This window comes from Camelus ferus, chromosome 2, assembly GCF_009834535.1.
Source record: "Camelus ferus isolate YT-003-E chromosome 2, BCGSAC_Cfer_1.0, whole genome shotgun sequence".
Lineage (NCBI taxonomy): Eukaryota > Metazoa > Chordata > Mammalia > Artiodactyla > Camelidae > Camelus > Camelus ferus.
In genome coordinates this window covers 38,112,326-38,136,728 of record NC_045697.1, presented here as the reverse complement: position 1 = coordinate 38,136,728, position 24,403 = coordinate 38,112,326, and the positions used below count along the sequence as shown (strand labels likewise).

The 24,403-nt window shown below is 36.5% G+C and overlaps 1 protein-coding gene across 1 annotated transcript in view; it reads left to right on the top strand.

Annotated features, from left to right (window-relative positions):
• The first annotated feature begins 363 nt into the window (after positions 1–363).
• The window catches only part of NMU (neuromedin U), a 30,579-nt gene continuing 6,539 nt past the window's right edge, over positions 364–24,403 (top strand). The window contains exons 1-9 of the mRNA XM_032497885.1: positions 364–668; positions 7,881–7,939; positions 13,627–13,674; positions 17,412–17,471; positions 18,869–18,898; positions 18,992–19,042; positions 20,617–20,691; positions 23,613–23,666; positions 24,260–24,299. Coding sequence (XP_032353776.1) covers positions 584–668; positions 7,881–7,939; positions 13,627–13,674; positions 17,412–17,471; positions 18,869–18,898; positions 18,992–19,042; positions 20,617–20,691; positions 23,613–23,666; positions 24,260–24,295 — 498 coding nt within the window. The 5' untranslated portion in view covers positions 364–583 and the 3' untranslated portion in view covers positions 24,296–24,299. The remainder of the gene's footprint in view (positions 669–7,880; positions 7,940–13,626; positions 13,675–17,411; positions 17,472–18,868; positions 18,899–18,991; positions 19,043–20,616; positions 20,692–23,612; positions 23,667–24,259; positions 24,300–24,403) is intronic.

The window sequence follows — 24,403 nt, the reverse complement described above, 5'->3', positions numbered from 1 at the left end:
TGCGTGGACAGAGGTGGCTACGGGAGCTGTGGGACAGGAGGCACCGCACAGTCGGTTGGGGTAGAGAAGGCTTCACCGGGAGGGTGAAGAAGGGGCATCAGAGGCAGACTGTCGCAACCACCAAGTTTGAAAACCGGGATCCCAGCCTCTTGAGGCCGCCTGGTTTGCCATCCCCATCCAGCTCCAAATCCTTTCAAAGAAGAGAATGGACTTGCATTGTTTTAATTCCATTCCCCTCTCTCTCAGAGCCCCTAGGGCGGGGAGACCGAAAAGGCGTGGTACCCTGAGTCAGAAACTTCTGCGTGGGGCGCGGGTCCCGCTGCGGGATGGGGCGGGGGCTGGAAGCGGGTAGGGAGTGACGCGAGGGAGGCCGGGGGCGGCGAGGTGACGCGCGTGGGGACCTCGCCGCCTCAGCCCACGTGTCCGCGAGATTTAAAAGTTGGCAGCGCGCAGGGCGGTCAGTCTGGCCGCCGAGCCGGGCGAGCAGCGCGCCAGGGACGCAGAGGCTCGGCCACAGCATAGCGTGGAGCGCGGGTCGGTGTAGCTCAGGGTCCCGGGCCCCCAGCCGCCAGCAGGAGCCAACATGCCGAGAGCAGCAAGGCAGGTGGCCGCTGCGTCCCCGCTCCTGCTACTCTTACTGCTCGCCTGTTGCGTGGGCCGCTGCCGAGGTAAGCCCACCTCGCGACTCCCGGGGCACCCGCGCCGCGGTCGCGTCCCGCGCCGCTTCTCCCTGCTGCGATCGCCGCCCTCCCTTTCTCATCTCTTCTCTTGGCTCCTGGGATTTGCCACCCCCTGGAGCTGCGGGGCCCTCCAGGTTCTCTCTCTTAACCAGCGGCGCCGTTCGCCACCCCAGGGCAGCCAGCGGCTCAGGTCCCAGTAGCCCGGCTTGAGCAAGGACCTGGGCCTGGCCGAAATCCCCAGGCTGGGCAGCCTTCAGGTGGTGGAAACTTGTAGAGCTCCCTCAACTAGAGATGTCCAGCTCTCGTAGCCCATTGGTAACGGGAATTAAAACAGTGAAAATTAAGATGTTTTTCCTTTGATTGCAATTACTGGATGGTGAAGCAAAACTAGAGTGAGGTTGATACCTCACCTGCTGATGCCAGGTGAGTTTGGAAAGTGCTCAGCTTCCTTGGTGAGTGAGCTCCGGTTCTGTTCAGATAATCCTGAGCAGTAACAGGCCCCGCTGTAGCTTTCCAGTATTGATGGCGAAAGTGTAGGCTCTGTGCCTCATAGGTTTTCAGACATTACATCAGGAAAACGAGTAGAGAGACTTTCTCATCATACAGAGCTCGGGAAGCAAGTGTACAAGCCGGGCTTTCAGTCATTGCTACAGCTAAAACCACTAAAGGCAGATGCAGTTTGATAGCAGTAGGGACTTCCTGAACCTGGCTTAGAGGAGAGATGTGGGAAAAGCAAAATCAAGGACGGAGAGGGGTTTCTGAAGCCTGGGATTCAGGATAGAGCAGATACAATGTGTTCCAGTGGAGAGATCACTTCCCAGTTCTCTTAAGGTTACCTTTCCAGGTATCTCCAGGGGACCATCCTTCGCCTCCCAGCCCTGAGCCAGGGGCCCCTCTAGGGCCAGTCACTGCCCTGCTAGGACCATGAATTTTCTAGCTTCGCAACAGGTTCTCTTAGCTTCCTTCGGCTCTGCTGTCAGTGAGATAACAGTGGGCTGACTGTTCAGAAGTTAAGGATTTGAAACCATAACTGCAGGGACCTGGCAGAGCACTTAGACCATCCCTCAATTAGATGTGGGGAAACTGAAGATATTTCTTCCCTAATGTACTTGTTTTTGTTGCTGTCCTCTCATTGTTTTGATTTGCCCCTTTGCTTAAGGCTTTGGAGGTGGGGGTGGGGGACCTTCCCTGCTTGAAAGGCAAGGTAATTTGGCTTTGAAATCTAAGCATTCAGAAGCTAGGAGACCTAAACCTTCTCCATCACATACCCAGCAGTAATGCAACATGACATGCAAAGTAATGTTAATCTGTTTCGATTTTAAATCTGTTGTTGGTAAAATTATGATGGTAATAATTATCTACCTTATTAAGGAAACATAACTCTAATTTTAAAAGTGGCTTTTTCTGTAAAGCAAATGTACTTTCTGTGCATGTTACATGCTATATGCCTGCAGTAATTTTTGTATCAGTGGATGATAACTGGTTTTTTGGGTGGTGGGGGAGACTTTCAGGCTGCTGGTGATTGAGCAGAAACTATGAAAAGCCAGAGCTAATATCTAAAAAAGGCAAGTCTTGGGCTTTCTGAAAGAGCATGTCGGCCGGCCTACCAATCGTCTCATAAATATCCCCAGTATTTCTCAAGCAAAGGGAGGAGATACCTCTTACCCTACACAGAGACCCTCTAGACTACTCCTTTGTGCCTTCTTTCCCCTTCAGACCTGCTCTTGATACTATAAAATTAATTTTATCTCTCTAAAAATGTGATGAGGAGGAAAGAGGGTGAATTTACCCTCCTTTGATCTGCCCTGGTGATCTGCCTTAGTCCTGAGCCCCTAAAGATAGCACTGGGGGGTACGCATGACATGTATAAGCAAAGCTGGGAGATAATCTACCAAGATTAATGATTATGCAAGATGCAAAAAGATGCATCGAAAAACAATAAAGCACATACCACAAAGCCAGAGGAAAATAAAATAGTGCCAATAAGTACAGATCTTTGGCAAAAATGAGTTAGCAGACTATGTACTAGCAATAAGATAAAGCCACCGAATCTGTGGCTGGAAACGGTTTACTATTCAGAGAACATTAAAATAAAGAAGAAAATTTCCTAAAAGAGGGGCATATTTGGATATCTGCAACAAACCGTCACTTGATGTGTCCTGTGACAATTAAGTGATCAAGTGTCCAAGACTTAATTAAGAAGTGTCTTCTCCTACTCAGGCCCCTGCTCATGGAATAATTCTTAAAATTCAGTCAGCAGTGACAATTTCTCACTTCCAAATCCTACGCTAGTTGAGTACTAGCAATGAGAAAAGGAAATTGGCACTTTTAGAATAATCGTCTGTTTTTCTTTCTCTTACACATAGTGTATTTACAGAAGCACACGTTCTCTATCCATATTATTTGTATCAGTTAAATTGTACAGTATAAGACTAAAGATTGCATTTCACTACATAGTATGAAGTATAAATATCTTGAACCTGACTGATCAGAAGCAGTGCAGCTTTGTGATGTAGAAGATAGTGGTGTTGTCTCTGACAGTATTTAGGAAAGCATCTCCTATTTGATGGTAGAGAGCCCACATCTAGGATATAATGAGAGGAAAAAAATCACATCAACTTTATAAATAACAAATAGAGAAAGGGGGACATTTTTTCCTTTGGATTTGGTCATAGGATATAAGTGGTTTTCTATAAAGTATAGATAAACATTAAAATTTTTTGGCATCTCTACCCTTTTTACCCTGATACTGTGTTTGCATGTTTTGTGTAAAAGCCACAAGGTACCCCTTTTGATTATATAAGTACCTGGGTCTAGTTAGACATGATGACAATTTTGGTGTGGCCCATGCAAGCTTGGGGACATGGAAGGAGGCAAACTCTTAACGGTCTTGTCAAGGTAGTGTGGAGGTAGGAGATGGCCAGGAGGAAAAAGAATATGAAATTATGTTCTTTAAACAGCCGTGCCCTGTCAAACAGAAACTAACAGTGGTATGACGAATGGAGAAATCAGAAGTACAAGCAGCAAGTGGAATCCTTTGTATTTTTCCTTGCATCATAGTTAACTCTGGTTCTCTTAGATCAAATACTGCTCTCTCCCTCCATTGCTCTTTTTTTTTTTCAATTTTTCAAAGTTCACTCTTAGTAACGGCAGATGTGTACTGCATCCAAGTTGTAAGGAATGGGCCTATGGCCTTTTAGATTTTTTTCATGAGAACAGTCGTATCCCTGTTTTGGAAATATTCAGACTTGTTAAAGAGCTTAGACCTAAAACGTTTGTTTGAGCTACCTAGTTCTGTCAAATACGAGGTATCCTCCGTTTATTTCTAAAATGCAGTGCTAACTCCACTGGCTATTCAGTGTTATCCATGGACCAGCAGTATCTGTAGCACCAGGGAGCTTGCTAGAAATGCAGACTCTTGGGCCTGTTCCCAGCTGACTGAATCAGAATCTCATTTAGAAGATCACCAGTTGTTTTGCATGAATATTTGAGAAGCACAGCTTTATCCCTTCCTGAAAACAAAATCAGCTCAGAGTGATATCCACCAGACAACAATAACTTTGGGATATACATCTGTGCTAAGGTGAGAAATATATAATTGAGAAGTGTTTAAGATTGTTTGTCCACCTTGAATAGCAGTCCCATGTAAGAGGATTCCAATCAATCAACTCTCTACCACGGACTACATGACTCCAGTAAGTGACTTCTAAGGCTGAGTACAGAAAATGTAGTTAAATACTATTAATATTATTAGAGCTTAGATTAAATAATAGTACAAATCTGTGAGAACTCAAGGCAAGACATGACTGAAAGTGGTATAATTAGGGTAAAAAAATCCATCAGGATTTGGATTCAGCCAGACCTGGTTTGTAGTCAGCTTCTGCTAAGTATGTATTTCCTGAGACAAATTACTTAATCCTTCTTTCCTTCAGTTTCCTCATCTTTTTTTTTCTTTTTTAACATTTTTTATTGATTTATAATCATTTTACAATGTTGTGTCAAGTTCCAATGTAGAGCACAATTTTTCAATTATACATGAACATATATATATTCATTGTCACATTCCTTTCTCTGTGAGCTACCATAAGATCTTGTATATATTTCCCTGTGCTATACAGTATAATGTTGTTTATCTATTCTACAATTTTGAAATCCCAGTCTATCTCTTCCCACCCCCCACCCCCTTGGCAACCACAAGTCTGTATTCTATGTCTATGAGTCTATTTCTGTTCTGTATTTATGCTTTGTTTGTTGTTGTTGTTGTTGTTGTTGTTTAGATCCCACATATGAGCGATCTCATATGGTATTTTTCTTTCTCTTTCTGGCTTACTTCACTTAGAATGACATTCTCCAGGAGCATCCATGTTGCTGCAAATGGCGTTATGTTGTCGGTTTTTATGGCTAAGTAGTATTCCATTGTATAAATATACCACATCTTCTTTATCCCGTCATCTGTTGGTGGACATTTAGGCTGTTTCCATGTCTTGGCTATTGTAAATAGTGCTGCTATGAACATTGGGGCGCAGGTGTCATCCTGAAGAAGGGTTCCTTCTGGATATAAGCCCAGGAGCAGGATTCCTGGGTCATATGTTAAGTGTATTCCTAGTCTTTTGAGGAGTCTCCATACTGTTTTCCACAGTGGCTGCACCAAACTGCATTCCCACCAGCAGTGTAGGAGGATTCCCTTTTCTCCACAGCCTCTCCAGCATTTGTCCTTTGTGGACTTTTGAATGATGGCCATTCTGACTGGTGTGAGATGATACCTCATTGTAGTTTTGATTTGCATTTCTCTGATAATTAGTGATATTGAGCATTTTTCATGTGCCTATTGATCATTTGTATGTCTTCCTTGGAGAATTGCTTGTTTAGGTCTTCTGCCCATTTTTGGATTGGGTTGTTTATTTTCTTCTTATTGAGTCGTATGAGCTGCTTATATATTCTGGAGATCAGGCCTTTGTCAGTTTCATTTGCAAAAATTTTTTCCCATTCCGTAGGTTGTCTTTTTGTTTTACTTATGGTTTCCTTTGCTGTGCAGAAGCTTGTAAGTTTCATTAGGTCCCATTTGTTTATTCTTGCTTTTATTTCTTCTAGGAGAAAATTTTTGAGATGTATGTCAGATAATGTTTTGCCTATATTTTCCTCTAGAAGGTTTATTGTATTTGTCTTACGTTTAAGTCTTTGATCCATTTTGAGTTGATTTTTGTGTATGGTGTAAGGGAGTGTTCTAGCTTCATTGTTTTACATGCTGCTGTCCAGTTTTCCCAACACCATGTGCTGAAGGGACTGTCTTTATTCCATTGTATATTCTTGCCTCCTTCGTCGAAGATTAGTTGACCAAAAGTTTGTGGGTTCATTTCTGGGCTCTCTATTCTGTTCCATTGCTCTATATGTCTGTTTTTGCACCAATACCAGTTTCCTCATCTTAAAGTGGGAATAAGGAGAATAGCTATCTTAAAAGGCTGGTATGAAGGTTGAAGTGCCTGGTACCAATCAGTGTTAGCAGGTGCTGTCTTTATTTTTTAAAAGGTTCTCTAATGTCTGTTTTTTTAAGTATTTGATTTTACTGCATTTGAAATCTTAGACATATTTACAGTCTTCTTCTAAAGGATGTTTTCTTGATTTTAGTAAACGCAAGTGTATACATATAAGAAAATAAATAGTAATTGCATTTAATATTTATAACTTATGTAGCGTGAATTAGAAAATTAAACCGATGAAGAAAATGTTGTTTTTAGAGGATGTTAAGTAGTTAACGTTTTATTTCAACAATAACTAAGGCCTTAAGAAGTTATTCTTTTTAAAAAGATCTTTATTGAGATATAGATTATGATACATACATGTATACATGTATTATAAACTATATCTGTTTTAAGTATACAACTCAGTGATTTTTAAGTCAGTTTAAAGAGTTGGGCAGCCATTTGCCTGTGATGACTATGGTGAACACTGCTGTGTGGTGTATTTGAAAGTTAAGACAGGAGATCCTGAGAGTTCCCATCACAAAAAAAGAAACTTTTTTTTTCTTTTTTTGTATCGATATGAGATGACAGATGTTAACTAAATTTATTGTGTATCATTTCACAATATAAGTCAAATCATTATGCTATAAACCTTAAACTTACACAGTGCTGTATGTCAGTTACATCTCTGTAAAAGTGGGAAGAAAAAAACAGAAGAAAAAAAAAGATCCTCACTCATCAGAGTTAACATGCTATAACATCATACCATTTAAATAAATTTTACCTGATACTTCATCATCCAAATTCTATTTCAGGATCACATTCTGAATACCCTAGAGGCATTGTCTTACTTAAAAAATGTTATTTCAATTAGTTGAATACCATTCTTTACAAGATTTAAGTCAAACCAGGGTGAGCACTAAATCCAAACCAAAAAAATATGTCTATAATAAATTTTTGCTCCTGCATTATTTATTCATAATAGCACAGGTAACTCTTCAAGCAATCTGAATTAAGTAGAATTGATTTATCACTTTTTTATGCTCTGTTGTACAAACCTTTTTGTACTTTTACTTCTCCTTAATAAATACAATATTGATTCATTTCCACCCAAAAAAAAGAAAAAAGAAAGAAATGTGCAGCTATCACAACAGTACAATTTTCCATTATCCCCAAAAGGTCTGTTTTGTCCATTTGCAGTTAATCGCCACTCCTACACCCAGTCCCAAGCAACCACTAATCTTTCTAGCACTATAGATTTGCTTTCTCTGGGCATTCCATGTAAATGGCTTCCTACAGTAGTTGATCTTTTGCTTCTAGCTTATTGGATTTAGCATGATATGTCTGAGATTCATCTCTGTTGCAACATATATCAGTAGTTCATTCCCTTTTATGGCCAGTAATTTCCCATTGTATGTTTATCTGTTTACAGATGACGGACATTTGGATTGTTTCCACTTTGGAGCTATTGTGAATAATGCTGCTTTGCACATTCATGTACAAGTTTTTGTGTAGACATAGAAGTAATTCACTCTTGAGAGTAATGTTAATAAGGCTTATTTAGTAATTATGTCTCCTTATTCTAAGTCAAATGCTGAAATACCTAGTGGAAATAAGAGGGTAGAAAAAACAGTGAAAACAGTGAAGATGAGAAATATCATCCAAAATTGAATTGTATATAAATATGTAATTTTAGAAGAAATACTGTAAAATTAACATGTGAGTAAAACTTTATTTTTAGGTGCTCCAATATTACCTCAAGGATTACAGCCTGAACAAGAACTACGATTGTGGAATGAGGTAAAGAATTATTCTTACACAAATTAGTGTAAACTTTATCTTTGAAATTATCATGGTAAAATGAAATGATATAATTTAGCTTTGGGACAACTTTGATTTTACTAAATTCTGATATCATAATATTCATAATTATTTTTAAGGAAAGATAAAAAGGAAACAAAAATGTAGTAAATGGTAAAGTTAGATGGAAGAAATAAATCCTAATAATAGGGTAATTACAATAAATGTGAACGTGCTAAAATACACTACTTAAAAGATAGATTCCCAGACTGAATTCTTTAAAAAGATCCAGCAATATAGTCTCTATAAGAGTCACACTTAAAACAGAAAACAAGAAAATGTAAGCATAAAAGAATGGAACATGATGTACCAAGCAAATATGATCTGCAAGAAAATTGGAGTAGCAGTCTTAATATCTGATAAAATGGAATTCAAATAAACAAACCACTGTATCAGGCAAAGTGGTGTCTTATATGATGATAAATTACTACAGAGCAAAAAGATACAACCATCATTAATATATATTAACAAAACAACTTCAAAATTTATTTAACAATTGATAGAACTTCAAGGAAAAATAGATAAATGAATATTTATAGATGGAGATTTTAATATACCTCCCTACAAACTGATAGTTAAAGCAAGTAACATGCAGGTAGATATCACAAAGACCTAACAATACAATTAATAAATTTGAGCTATTAGAAATATTTTTTAAAACCTGCACTAAATAGTATGAATATTGATTCTGAGTATAATTGGAGCATTGAAAAAAATAGATCGTGACTTAGAAGACAAAGAAAGTTTTCATAAGTTAGAAAGAATCTATTTTATATGTTTTCCAATCATAATGTTTTTCTCCATAAAGCTATTGTATATTGTTGGTTAGGTTAATTCCTAAATTCTTACAGTTTTTGTTGCCATTGTGTAAGAATTTAGGAATTAACCTAACCAACAATATACAATAGCTTTATGGAGAAAAACATTAAATTTTAATAAAGAAAATAGAAGATGATGTGATTATATGAAGAGACATTCTTTGCTCTTGCATGGAACAGTTAATTTAATGTAATAAAAATACCGATTTTCCTCCAAATTAGTCAATTAAGTCCCATAAAAATCAATGCAATCCCAATCAGAATTCCAATCAATTTTAAAAAGAAACTTCATAAATTTAACCTAAAATTGATATGAAAAAATAAAAGTGTACAAATAGCTAAGGAAATTTTAAATGTAAAGAGCTAAGAAAGGAAACTTGCCCTACCAGATATCAAGAGATACTGTAAAACAGTAGTAATAAAAAAGTATGGTAGTGGCCATACAAGAACAGACAAATGAACCAATGGAACCAAGATGAGAGCTTGGAGAGTTAGGCAGACACTGGCAGTGCACTGTCATATCCTTTTGTCATGCTCTCCGTGGCACTCCAAACTCACTGTTTCTCTTTGCAACTGTGACTCTGCCTGCTTGGCCTGTGATTGGGGTAAACCAGAAGTGCCAGGGAGCAAATGCCCCCACCACTGAGAACAGCCTAACTTAGCTGCCTCCTGCCTCAGTTGGGATAACTCTGAGTTGTATTCTGCACTGACTCCCAGTGTTCCCTGGACGGATTGATCTCAGTTACCACTGGTGGTAACCTGCTTGATAATGTACCCTTTATTGGAGTCCTTGTCTTCCCTGCTTCACTTCTCCATTCTTCTACCAGTGTTTTTTGGGTCATCTTGGAAATAATCTACTCATATCCACATCCTTATCTCAAGGTCTGTTTCTGGGTTAAACCCACCTAAGACAGAAATGCATGTACACATAAACTTAACTCACAATAGAAATAACACTAAAATTCAGAGGGAAAAGGACAGATTATTGGGCAAATGTAGGTTGAGAAGCTGGCTTACTATGTGGGGAAGAATAAACCTAACACCCCATACAAAAGTGGGCTCTAGGTGGATTAAAGATCTAAACATACAGGGTAAAAATATAGATTTAATAGAAAATATCTTTTCTGTTAGAAAAATATTGTTGAGAGCTAGGAGCAGGGAAATAAAATAAAATTTGTTATAAATTATAAAAACAAAAACCTGATGAATTGAATTACAGTAAAAGTAAATATTTCTTTCAACAAAGGACTCCACTGAAAAAGGTAAGAGCCTTTGAAAAGATATTGACAATGTCTAAAACTGATAAGAGATTAGTTTCTAGGATATCTAAGATATTCTATTAAACTGATTAGATAAAGACAGGAATCCAAAGTAAAAATATTCAAAGAATAGAACAGACAATTTATAAAAGAGGAAACCTAAAAGGCCAGCAAGTATCTAAAGAGACACTCAAATTCTTTGGTAACAATGAAATGAAAATTAAGACAACAACAAAGTGTCATTTTCTACCTGTTGGACTGGTAAAAAATTGAAATCTAGATAATGGCAAATGTTAGCAAGGATGTGGGGTGTATGAATCCTCATCATTGCTGATGAGAGAGTCAACTGGTGAAGCCATCTGGAATGCCACCCAGATACCCCTATGGTCTAGCACTCCCTCTGCTGGGAACATAGCACAAATGTATTCACCTACAAATCCATATGTGGAGGACAGATACAAGGAGGTAATGGAAAGAATTGGAGGGAACCTGGCTGCCTATCACTGGGAAATGGGTAGGCAACATGTGGTGGGTACATATTATAAAGTACTCCATGGCAGTTAGGGGCAACATACTAGATGTGTCCAGAAGCATGGATAGATCTCAAAGTATAGTGTTAAGTTGAAAAAAGTAAGAAAAATACCATCCATGCACACAGCACAGATTTTACAAGAACATAAATGGAGGATACACATCAAATACATTAGAAGAGTTGCCTATGGGAGGATGGAATAGGAGCAGGAAATGAAAATAGAAAAGAATGAGTAAATAAAACAAGTCCAATCATGAAAGCAAGCTCTGAACTGAGGAGAATACCCTTTGTACCTAAGCCATCCCTAACAAGACCATAAGGGAAAAGATAAGATCCATGATAAGGGCCAAGTACTGAGTCTTTAATAGCATTGAAGTTCGTAAAGTCAATGTTAAGGGTCTCTGCCTTGGTATATCATAGTACATCCTAGAAATATATAAGCAGGACAAACAATAATTTAGAGAACAGATATTAATGTAGAATATAGAAATGTAATAGAATACAGAAACATTTTATTTTAGCTTGACATTAATTTTAATTATTAGTTTTAATAATTTCAATCTTATTAAAATTATTAAATTATTAATAATTATATTTATAAACAATTTATATTTATTATTACAATATTTATAATAATAAATTATATTTATTATTTATATTTATAAATTATAGTTGTTATTTATATTTATGAATTATAAAATTATTTATAAATATAAATAATTATTGAAATAATAAATTATTGATAACTGAGTGTATTTATTAAAATTATTAATTTTAATAATTTTAACATTAAAATATTTTAACATTTACTTTAGCTCTATTTCTTTGGAAAATCTTTGAAAAAACTTCTAGATGATAATTCTGGGGAAAGAAAACTCAAAGTTGTAAAAGCACTGGAAATTCTTTTCTAGAAAGAGATATTAAAAGAAGTTAAGATGCTAAGAACATAGAGTTAAGCTTTCTGCTAGAGGTTTTAAAAATTACGAATGTATTCAAACACTAGAAATACATACTTTTCAATCCGTGTAGAGACCTAACCATTTTGAAATAGATTCATCAATGGACTCTACAGAGTTCTCAAAAGCAGTTAGCAGCACTTAAAGCCATTAGGGCCATAAGCTGAGTAAAAGGAACAAGGCCTCATCCAAAGGAAAAGTGGGTGAGTGGTGCTGCCGTGCCTTTTAAAGAAAGGAGAACAAAGGCCGAAAAGTTTTGCAGTTACCTCCTAATTTTTCTAATTGGTGTTTTTTTATTCTGATATTTTTATTCAAGCAATAGTGATGCACTGATTAGTGAGCCTAGAGGTTCAAGGGTTTGCTGTTTTTGGACACAACCACTTCACACAGATGGGCAGCCTGGGCTGGGGGTGGACAGCTCTCCCCTGGAGCATGTAATGTCTTACCTAAACATCACAGAAATATCGGGAGGGAGCACTCCCTCCGACCTACTGAAGCAAACTAAACTGCATTTGGCAGTGATATATTAAGCACTGGTCACAATACAAAGCTTAGAAGTGGGGGGACTATGAGGGAGAACCCTTTTTTTTTCAGTAGGTGAAAGACTAAATTCCTGATGGTAACAATGAAAGTAGAAATGAGTGTAAAAATGTCATATTCTCAAACTTGTGAGGCAGTATATAGTCAAACAGATTCACTAATTTTTTTGTGTAACATAAAAGACTATGTAAAATTTTTTAATTAAAAAGTATTTCCTAGGGCTGTAGCTATTGGGGAGTTTCATTACCTGTTATGGTGCTTTTGACTTCCCCCTCTCAAATGACTTCTTTTTAAATTTTTTACCCCCCAAACTCAATGCAACTTAATTAAAGAATATTTATTGAACACTTATTTGGGCAAGTTAGATAGCCCCCACCCTCAAGAAGTTCACCGCATGAGTGTGTGTGAGTGTGTGTGTGTGTCTGAATCCATGATTCTGGGTTTGTATGGCATGGAAGAGGGAGCAGGAGGGTGGACACAAGGGACAAGCAGAATAAAACAATTCCCTAAATATCTGTGATATATAGAGAAGAGGACAAGTTCTGTGAGTGTAAAAAGGAGACAAAAACTTATGCTCTTCTACTAAATTAGAGAATTATTTATTTTAGTTCATGTTCGACCTGGAAACAGTAAGGAGCTTGAGAATTATGACTAAAGAGTACGATTATCCCCCTTCAGTTTGGTGTGAGAATGGAAATTAAATGAAACTGATCAACAAAGAATTGTGGAACTAGAAGGGGGCCCCTGAGATGTTATGCCATAAACAGGACTCAGCCTAAATCATCCCAGACAGATAAGACTCAGTACCATTTTAAAAGGCCACCAAAGAAATAAATACCATAAATAACTCCAGACATCCAGTTTAGTGCTTAATGTCTCAGCACAGTTTTTAATGATGAATATAAATCTCTCATACTACTGGCTTTCAAGTTTTCTTTTCAGGATAAAGGCTGATAACAGCTGGTTGCCAACTGTAATTCAATAAACCTTCATTGCAAAATAGAACTGTTTTCTAAAGCTGGCTCCTTGGTTGAGAACTGGAAGATGCCCCATGTTATGTAAGAGTTCTTATGGTGTGCTAGTTGTCATTTCCCATGTATGCTAGTATCATGTTAATTTCAATGGTGTGATTAAATCTCTGTGTTGTAAAGGACCACGATTGCAGGGTGCACCTTAATTTTGAGGCCATTCTTTGGTCACTACTCACATTTCTCAGGCTGAATTGTATTAGAAGCTTTTCCCTCTCAATGTTTGAAGCATCCTTATACTTGCTCTCTGATGATCCCTACTGACTACTAGTGGAGGCAGGTACCCCTGTGGCTGTGGGCAAATGTTGGGGAAATCCCAATTCTAGGACTTCCTTCAAAAGTTAAGACTCTTCTCTCCCAAATCCAGAGTCCTGAACTGTCGTGGAATTTCAGTTAATGTTACATATGTAACTTGACTTTGTAAGATCTGCTTTCCATTTTTTGCTGTCTTCTGTCTGTTTCCAATATGTAACTGGCATTGTTGTTTTCTACAGATAGGTGATGCTTGTTCGTCTTCCCTGTCCATGGATTCTCAGCCTCAGGTAATTCCAAATGGCAGTGTTCCGTAGTGACGTAAGCATTTCTGTAGTGCTGAAATACTATGTTTCTCCCTTTGGACCTGTCATTATTTTATAGGCCTATTAAAACATGTCAGCATATTAGAAATTATTATATCATCTGCAGGTAATTATCAGTGCTATGAGTTTCTGTTGTAAAGTGCTAGGCTTTTATCTTTAAGTAAAATAGGTTTGCAGGTAATATACACATATTTTGAAAATTTAAGTACTAATTCCAAAATCAAATTCTGTGTTAGATTAAAAATAATGTATCTTCTGCTGTATTTGGGGAGCTAATATCCTATCCCTCAATTGAGTTTGAAACCCATGGAGAGATGAACTTACAGAGTTAGACTTATGGAGAGCAAAGTATTGTAACTAAAGTCAGTTGATGAGTGTGACCTTAGATCTGATGCCAAGTGTGTTTGTTAATCTACCCCTAAAATTAAACTGAGATTGGACAGTGACTCAAGCCTCCTGCCAGAATCAGGTTGTCTGCCACAGGGCAGAGACCAGGCAAGGACAACCGGCCAGAGAGCTGGCTCGCTAAGAGGACAGGGCCGAACAACAGAGCATGCCCTCCTTCCTCCTCCCAGGCATCTGTCAGGTAACTCACTCCTCTCCCCACAGGAAAGGGTGAAGAGAGGGTTGGGGAGGGAGGGATGCCTGTACATGGGAACACAGGGACTGGGAACTAAGTGTTCCCCTTACACTGTCTCTACTGGACGCAGCTGCTTCTGTCTGCAGTTCTCTCTCTGAGTGCAGATATAGCAGAGTTAGCCTTAAGTGTCTTCACTTTCTCAATCAGTATCACTAGCCTCCTGGACAGAGAAGAGGGCTCAGCAGAGGCTCCTGGCTCAGCCTCTTCCAGCACAGTCAGCTGTGTGCCTGGGTGTAACCCCTACGTGGTCTGGCCAGGGTGCAGTGCCTGTGCTTTACGTAGTCCCTCCAGAAAGTCATCCTGGCCGGGGTGGAGAAGCAGCCTTGAACAGTGCTGTGTTTTCCCTCCTCAACCAGTTCCTTAGCCTGCAGAGGATCACGTGCAGCAAGCTAGAGGCATTAGATGGAAAAGCATGACCAGGATCACAACAGATGACATTTAGGAATAATATTTCAAATTGCTTGAGGAGTGTCAATGGATCCATACCATGTGATGGATATTAATCAGCATACAAGCTTTTGCATTGTACTTAAAATTCTGGAATGCCTTTAGATAGAATCAGTTTTATGTCTGCAGTACTAAAAGGATGAATTTTAAAGCACTCATCTAAGAACACCATCAAGATAAACTAAGGTTTTATTGGATTTGGAGGCTGTGCACCTTTTGAGGAGAACTTAGTAATTCACTCTGAAATTTTTTACATTAACTGATACATTTTAAAAAATCATTAATTTTCACATTAACTATTATTTTATTGTGTATGTGATTATCTGAATAGTTCTTCAAAACACTTTTACCAAATAGAAAAGAAAGGATCTTTAAAAGGTCCACAGATAAAAAATAAAATATTAAAAATCTACATGAGAAAAATCTTCAAAGAATAGTTGTAGCTCAGTAAATAATGGCTTCAAGTAAAGAGTTTCTGGGAACATGCAATTTGTTTTGAAATTTATTCTGTCAAACTTCAGTTTTGTTGGCAAGCCTCATCTAGCTTAGAGGCTGTTTTCTAAGGAGACATTCATGTATCTGAATGTATTCTTCAAAGAGACACATGACATTCAGTCAATATTTTCTTTTGATTGTTTTGTATGTTGCAACATTTCTAGATGGGCCATAAAAGGAAGTTTTGGGAATTTATTTCCAGATTTTTGTGGGGTAACCTGCGCACCCAACCCTGAAGGGAAAAAGAGAGAAAGGATGTATCAGTGTTCACACTCTACTTTTTTTTTCTCATCTAACTCCCAACTGTAGGCTTACAGTCAATACCAGTACAACACAGGGATGCCTACAGGTCAGACAGCCCAGCCGTGTGTGGTAGTGGGCAAGTGACAGAACCTCACTCCTTTGTATATGAGAATAACAATTCCCATCCTGCATACCTGTGTTTTCAAGACAAAATACGAATTATGTATAAGAAAGTGTTTTATAATTTATTGAAAGACTACATAAACTTGAAGAACCCCATTTAATGTTATTATTAAATAGTCCAACAATTTGCGTGGCAGGCAAACAAATAGGTGAGAAAAAAGCAGGCCTCTGACGTGCTGGGAAGGATGCTCAGAGAAGCTGCTTCATGCCTCCAACTATATCCATAAACTACAGCCAAACCTCTTAAACATGTGCTGTTGTTCAAAGGGTGAGGATATTGGTGGCCCTGAACAATCCTTTATGACATGTCTTCTGGGTTAAGAGGAACTGCAGCTGTAAATCAAGCTTTACTGGTCAGGCATTTTTTTAATGCTGCTGTTGTTAACTAATTGCTCTGTAAGTGGCACTGTGCTAAGAGCTTTACCTACATCTAATCCTTTCAAGAATTCTGCATTGATGTTGTCATCCCCAATTTATGGCTGAAGAAACTGAAGGTTGGAGAGGTTAGTTAACCAGCCCAAGGAAGGTAACACAGCTGATAAAGAGTAGACATGGAATTTGTACTGCTTTAGAGTTGCAGGCTGCTCAACTCCCTAGATACCATCCATGTCTCCCCCTCAGCCCCTCCCCCATACTGTTTCAGCTCCTCATTGCTTCCCATATGCATTTGCTAAATAATCAATTGTTTACGGTGCCAGTGTGCTGAATTCTGTGCAAAGCAGGTCTCGCCCCTGCTTGTCCATTTGTGCTTCTCCTCACCACACCCAGTTGGCTCCTAACCACGGGAGCCCTGCCCTGCTTCTGTGCTTGGATGCTTTGAAAAACCTGATCCTGTGGTGTACAGTCAGCAGCCTGGAAGGGTGGGAACTTAGATTAGGCGCACTGTGCACAGCTTCTTCCCCTCCAAACTCCCATTGTTAGCAAGCAATTGCAGGATTTTCAAATTAGCCAATAAGAGTAACATTTGGTGAGGCTCACAGCCTTGGCATGTAGATTCAGACTTTGCTACAAGCTGGGAAGAGTAATCCCTCTTTTGAGGTTTCCCTAGTTACTCTCAGTCATAGAGTTTCATAGAATTTTAGGAAATACTAAGAATGTTGTAACTGGACCCACAGTGAAAGCCTTTTTTTAAAGTGCTCATTTAGTTATTTTTTAAATTTTTACTCTTTTTTTTGAGGAGGGGGATAATTAGATTTTATTTTTTCAATTTTATTTTAATAGAGGTACTGGGGATTGATTCCAAGACTTCGTGCATGCTAAACACGCACTCTACCACTGAGCTATACCCACCCCCCAGCGCCTCCCTGATCCCCCTCCCTGCCCAGTGGAAGCCGTAATCAGTGCATATATACAATACATAACTTTTTTTTCCTTTTGCAGTTAATTAGGTAGAATTATTACACTTTGACTGTATATATACATTATATTGCATGTAAATACATGTATTCGATATACTGCGCATTTTACAATACATAACTTTTTTTTTTTCCTGATTGGAAAGAAGGTTTTACTTTTAGGAGCCAAGTTTTTATTGTGAGGGAAATCAAGGGATTCCAACAGTTTCAATAGGCCACAAGGATTCTATTTTGGGTGGTTGGAATATCCTTGGGATCCTAACATTTCATGATTATATCTTCCATGCAAATGTTGTTAAAGCAGAAGCATTGCCTATTTACCTTCTAATTTCCATTAGGCATCCAATGCATTGGAGGAGCTCTGCTTCACAATTACGCGGATTCTACCAAAGCTCCAGGTAAGGTTCAAAGAGTGTTTAATTGTAGGCAAAAAAAAAATTGTTCAGTGATATCTTGGAATGCCTCCTGGAAGAAAATATTTAGAAAAGCATGCCAAGAGGAGCTAGAAGAGCATAAACTGATTTTGGATAAGAAACAAATACTTCATTTTCTCTGACGCCTGAGAATTTAGAATCATATTAGTGGAGTTTGCAATCATCTAATTGGAAAATCACATGTTGCCCTGAAATATAAGATGTGTTCTAGTTCTGATGAGGGAAATTTGGGGTCATTTTGGCTCTTTTTCTTTCCCTGATTCATACTACAGCTGGAGCACAGACACATTTTTTCTAAGCTGGGAGGTTGGGACAATGTACTTTGTCAGAGAGGACATTGAGAATGCAAAAAAAGCAGACAATATCATCAATGTCAGGAAAATTATATTTTTCCTGTGATGTCTTGGTTTTTTATTAAAATTATTATTTGATTCTTCTGGAAGAACTTTTTGTCTTGAAGTGAGGCTATGGTATGGGAACTTGAAAAATGGCATAATGTACCTCAGTTTATATTCTGTATCTTGTAGGCGAACTTGTTTTAAAACTCCCTTATTAAAGATAAGAACCGCAGGTTTAGAAGTATATTTTTAATTAGCAATGTAATCTATGATCACTGGTACATTCTGACTTCCATACTTTCATGTACAGTAATTCTAAGAAAACAGAATATTTTGAAAGCATGTTTTCTGAAACAAAATGTGTTTACAACTGTATTTTTTTCTGATGTTTTAAATGGTGACACTTCCCAAAACACTTAATTGACTTTTTTCCTAATTAAGATAAAACAAATGACAATGGTGTTTATCCATGAGTTTCATTTTATATTAAAAGCAAATGAGAACAAAAAAGAACAACAAAGAAATGAATGATATGTCTCATTCTTTAAGTCAGATTTTTGGAGGGAGAGAGGAGTGTAGAAAAGTTTGTTAAAGAAAGCAAAAACAACCCATAATCTTATTATTTAGTGATACAACTACAAATATTTTGATATAATTCCTTCTAGTCTTTTTTCTCTGAATATTCTATCATGCGATTATATTAGAATTTCCCATTCTACCACTACTGAACATTTAGGCTGTTTCCAATTTTTTTACTCTTATGAATAATGCTGTAGTAAAGATCTTCATTCATACTTTTATTTATAAACAGTTTTTAATTAATTGCCCATTTATTTTTAGAGCAATATATGCTTAACCAATTTCAGTCCTATATTGTATACATTACATATGTGTCACATGTTTTAGAAATTATATAATAAATCTTATAATTTTATACTATATATTTATAATATATATACACAATATCTCTTTAAGATTTTATAATATAATATAATGATATTTATATATCTCCATTTTTAACAGGAAACAGATGAAAAAGATAATACCAAAAGGGTAAAGTGACTTTCATAAATATATACATTAAAAAATAATAAAGGAAACCACTAATCATCTATAGTAAAGCTCACTACTTTTTTTTTTTAACAGTTCTTATTTCATTATTCAAAGACACGAAAATTGGGCAATTCAAATGTTGTGGTAAGTTGTAAAATTACTTCTTATCAGTAATCACTAGTTTTTTTTTAAATCCTGTTTTTGTACTTTCTCTCTTAAAGGTAGATCAAAATTCATGTTTTTTCTTAAAAAGTGGATGGATGAACAAATGGAATGCAATATGTATTATACATTTACTTTATATCTCAATAACTACAAATACATTAAATTCATTTATTCATTCAACAATTTTTTACTGAGTTTCTACTGTGTGCCAAGCACAATTCTAAGTGCTAGAAATACAGTAGTAAACGTCATGGAACTTACATTTTAGAGGCAAAAAAGCAGATGATTAAGTAAGACAAATGTTTTGGATAGTGATTAGTGCAAGGGAAAAATATTTATCCAAAGTCATTATAAGAATTATTTTAAAAGATGATTGTCAAAAATGTAAGTAAATATAACAAGAAGTATCCACTTGTATTCCTAGGAGCTCCTTCTTTGTAACTAGGCATTTAATTTGAGAATTTATTCTCTAAAATTAGCCAGATAGCAATAACCTGAATTCAATTCACTTCTAAATTGTGTGGTTTTAGTGGTAGTTTTTCTTTTTATATTCATGGATTTAAAAAATACTTACCAACCTACTTTGCTGTTTCAACCTAGAATACTTAATAATTATTTGATTATAATATTCCTTCTAAACTTGTGACTCACTGCCATGGACCAATTTATAGCATGAGGAATGTAGTTATTTTAAATGTGTGTTTCCCTGTGGGAAAGTAACTGTAACTTGAAACTCAGCTTTAAATGTTTGTCCCATTGAATATTCTTACATGTGAGGAGTTGCAAGTTAGGTTATGCTGACTTTAAACCAAATACAAGTTGAATTGATTAACAAAGAACCATTATATGGGGCTTACAGTAATCCACTTGATGAATGAACTTAATATTTGTGAGTAGGTTCAGTTCAAGCCTTGCCTTTAAAATGAAACTGTATCAGGTAGACACATGTCTCAAATGTGCTTTTGTTTTCTTCTGCTTGGCATCTATACTTCTTGAGAAAATGTATCTTAGTCACATTTTTCACTATCGATGATGCATTGTCATTTTTTGTGTTCCCTGTTGTCTTGTTCCATATGTTCAGTTTTAAATGAAACATATATTTTATAAAGGAGATTACTGGATGTGTGTACAGTGTAATTTTCCAGATAAACATGTTAATGATGGAAAACTGATTCTCCCAGAGTTGGTTTCATCTGTCCCAAGTCATTTTGAGTAAATCTGGAAGCGGACAGACTGCTTCATCCTCTCAAAGATGCAGGCGGGGTTTTCCTTGTTGGCAGCTGATGATGGAGCTCAGGCCCTCAGGAAAGAGCTTTGTCAACAGAATGACCAAGATCCCAGCACAGAACTGTCGACTTTTATTCCATCTCTTGGCTTATTCACCACAGCTGATTGAAATGCTCGCAAAGGACTCTTAGGTCACATCTTTCTTGTTGTTTGTTGTCTGGAGCAAGGATAGTGGGTAAAAACAAAAACAAACAAGTAGGAAGCCGTCTTTTTGCCCAATGCTGAGAAGCCTTTGTGCTCATCATGTGTGTGTTCGTGTCTCTCAGTCATCTGTCCTGCATCCGCTGCTGCAGCTCGTTCCTCAACTGCATGAGAGAAGAATGAAGAGATTCAAAGTGGACGTATGTAACACAAACTGCATGCTCGCTCTGCCAGTCTGTGTGGGACAGCCCTTTCTGCTAATTCCCAATTGTGTTGGTTTATAAGATCTTCTTCTGGATGTGCCTCACATAGCACCCAAGTAGCCCACAGAACAGCATCTGCTTGCAGATGTGTTTTCACACTCAGGAAAATGAGAACTGTCCCCCTCCCCATAGTATGTCCCTTCTAACTCCAGCTGTGGGCCGTGGAGAAAGCTGGGATTAGACTTCCTTCCAAGAGTCATGACCCTCCCAGTGAGGAAGCCTATTGATTTTTGGTTTAAGTCAGGACATGGCAGTGTGCCTAGTCGTTAGGTAGGAAGAGGACAAAAGATTAAGGACCATTTACTGCCCCTCTGTGTACAGATCTGCAAATGGCTGGTATGGCTTTCTATCAAAGTATTAAAGTGATGGTAAGAGTAAGGCTCACAAAGTAAATAGTTCAGAAATTAAATGTAGGTATTTTGTTTTTTCCACAATTAACAAAAATATGGCCCAAATCCAGCATCTGTGTTTAAAATGAATGTTACTGAGATGACACATTTTTAAATTAGAAATTATGGCATTTTTATTGTCTTTTAAAAATAGTCCTAACTCTTTCGATGATGAAAGTTTCTAGGCATTATTTTTACGTAATGCCTTACATTGTTACAGCGCCTTGTAGTTTTCAGTCTTGTATTATCTCATTTTATTCTTGACAACTCTGTTGGTGCTTATGCAAGTATAGTTATCCCTGGTTTACAAAAAGGAAAACAACTCAGAATAGTTAAAGGAGTTTCTCAAGATCATAGCAGTAAAATGAGGTTAGAGATTACAACAATCTCTTCACTTCCAGTCTAGGCAATTTTTTTTTTCACTATGCTGTCCCCTTTATAGTCTAATCTTGACTACTTCTATTATTTCATTGTTAATTTTTTCTTAATTTATATACCATATTAATTTAATTCTACTAGCAAAAGTTTTCAAATACTTTAAAAAACACATACAGTTTAGGCAAATAAATTCCTCAAAACTTATTTTTATGTTCACATTTTCCTCCCTAAATTCTTCACATTCTTAAACTAAGCTTCCATCAAGGAAGGCAATACTGCTGCCAACTTGAATGAGAAGTGTAAGAGGAATTGTAGTAGCCCCTTAAAATTTTAGAATTTCCAATATTTAAAAAAACCAAGTAAGTTGTCCTTGAACCTTCTAGAAGTGGTACGTGCTTTTCTGGATTAACATTTACTTTCTGAAGTGGTTGCTTGACTTATGAATAATGTAAGATTTTAATTTAAATATGCAGTTTCTTAAAATATACCAACAAATTATTAGTTTACTACAAAACTTCAGTGTCATTATTTATTTACTCAGGTGTTGTGGCCAGTGGCCAGTTTGGTACTTTGAATGTTCCATCTTGAGTGAGACTATCTATATTTCCAGGTAACTAGCTGAAAATATGAATTCTGACTTGGTAATAATATCTTGATGGACAAATGACAACTCCTAAAAGTATTCAGCAGCAAGCCAAGTTTCCTAGCAATCTTTGAAAGAAATGAATGTAAAATATGAATTAAAAAAATTATAATAGAGTATTAGCTTTTCTGGGGTTGAGTCACCTAATTTTAATACACATTTTTGATAGTGAAGTATTTTGCACTCTTAAAGAAAATGAGTTTTCAGATCTCAGTGCATTCAAACACTTTTCTTAAGTTTTGTTTACTAGACATTCTCACTTCCATCCCCATAACTTTTTAGCTCTACCGCCCAAATTCTTTCATATACTGTCTTTTACTTATCTTATCTTACTTAGATATACTTATCTCCAGTGAGATAAGTATATAAAAAGATCTGTATATTTGAGTTTCAAAGTTTTAAATTTTGGCACAGTTTGAGTTACATTTTATCCTACTTTTTTTTTTTCTGTTTCATATAAAGTACATAACTGTTCTTATATAACCATATAAATACATAGTTTCTATGTGTACATTTTTAAATATTAAAAATTTCAATCTTTAATTTAGGGGATTTATCATCAGCATGAGAATTAGTGATAAAATGTTGAGAATTTAAGACACATTTATTGTAAAGCAAGGATTTCAGAATTTTAATAGATGTCAGAGCCATTGCTTAGATATAAAAAATATGATTGTGTTTATATTATGGAATACTTGTAAAAGGTCTTATTGACAAATTTCATGAATGCCATCCTGATACTTTTATAAGTAGTTATCAAAAATAGGAAGCTTTAAGAACCAATTTTATGGAAATCATAAAATGTTAAATATTTTTTCCATTTAGTTTGAAGTGAAATATTTTGAGAAAAGAAACACTTCAAAACGTACTCATTATGAATAATTAGTTTGTTCCTATTTGGTATTTTAAATATAATCATATTGGGAAAACCACTTTGAAGTTTCATTGAATAAATACTAGTTCATCCAAATTGTCCTTCAATTTCAATTTAAGTTCCTAAAGATATATTGTATATTTTAATTCTGACACAATTCTATTTTATAATTTAGCCTGTTCATTTGTTAGCACATACAATATGTATTTTAAAGGAATTATTTCATTTTAGCAAAATTCTGAAGGGATATTTTAAATATAGTTAATTATCCATTAAATGACTTCTGTCTACTTATTGATGAATATATGAACAACTGGCAAACTTCCTGGAAATAGAATCTGTTAGACTGGTAAAGAAATTATCTCAAAATACAACATTCTGATGATACTGCTAGTATCACTGAAAATTCTTCAGTTATAAATACAAAGATTACTTATTGGTATGAATTATATACTCAAGTCCTTGATTCCCTCCTTATTTAATTATGACAGATGAAACTAACTGTCCTCTCAAGAAGCGTTTGCACTTATTTTTACTGTTATTTGGTTTGTAATGCCCTTATTTTCCCTTCCAGGAAGAATTCCGAGGTCCTATGGCAAGCCGAAGTCACGGATATTTCTTATTCAGGGTATGCACATACTACATATTTTTTAAAAAAAATCAATCAACATCAGCATTGAAAAATACCATCACTGTGCATTGATTTATATTAACTCATGAGTTGCAATTAAGTTTTGGAATTTATCTAAAGGTATTTGATGTCAGATGTTATAGTCTGCGATTCACTTCTGTCACCACCTTACTTCTTTAATATTATGGCATCTCTGATATCTTCTCTAATCCACTGCTCATGTTTGTAAATACCTCAGATGACATTCACCTATTTCACAGTTTAGTTCCATAACATTTCGTATGCAGGAAATGACTGTATTAAAGATGCATTACTCCTTAAGTTCCAATACAATATTTAGGGAAAGAAGCATTAGCCAATGAATTATTTAGCTGAGGAATTTCAACTTTATTGTAAAGTCTAAGGGGAGCTATATGGTAAGACTTGCAACTTGGAAATTAATTCTAACACCAAATCAGAGAATGGATTGAAGGAGGAAGACTAGATGAGGAAGAAATATTACCACTCATTGAGCTCATTAGGCTGCATTCTGTGAAAATTAACTTCCCTTCCTAGTTACACTGATTTGTTTCTGACTTCTTATTTTCCAGCCACGCAATGGAAGAAGGTCAGAAGGTTATATTTAAAATGGTATGTGCTTCACAATTCAACTCAGTTTGAAAATTTTTGTCATTTTTCAGATCTTCAGAAAGTAAACTATGCTCAGTGTATTTCTATTACTTAATTGCATGTAT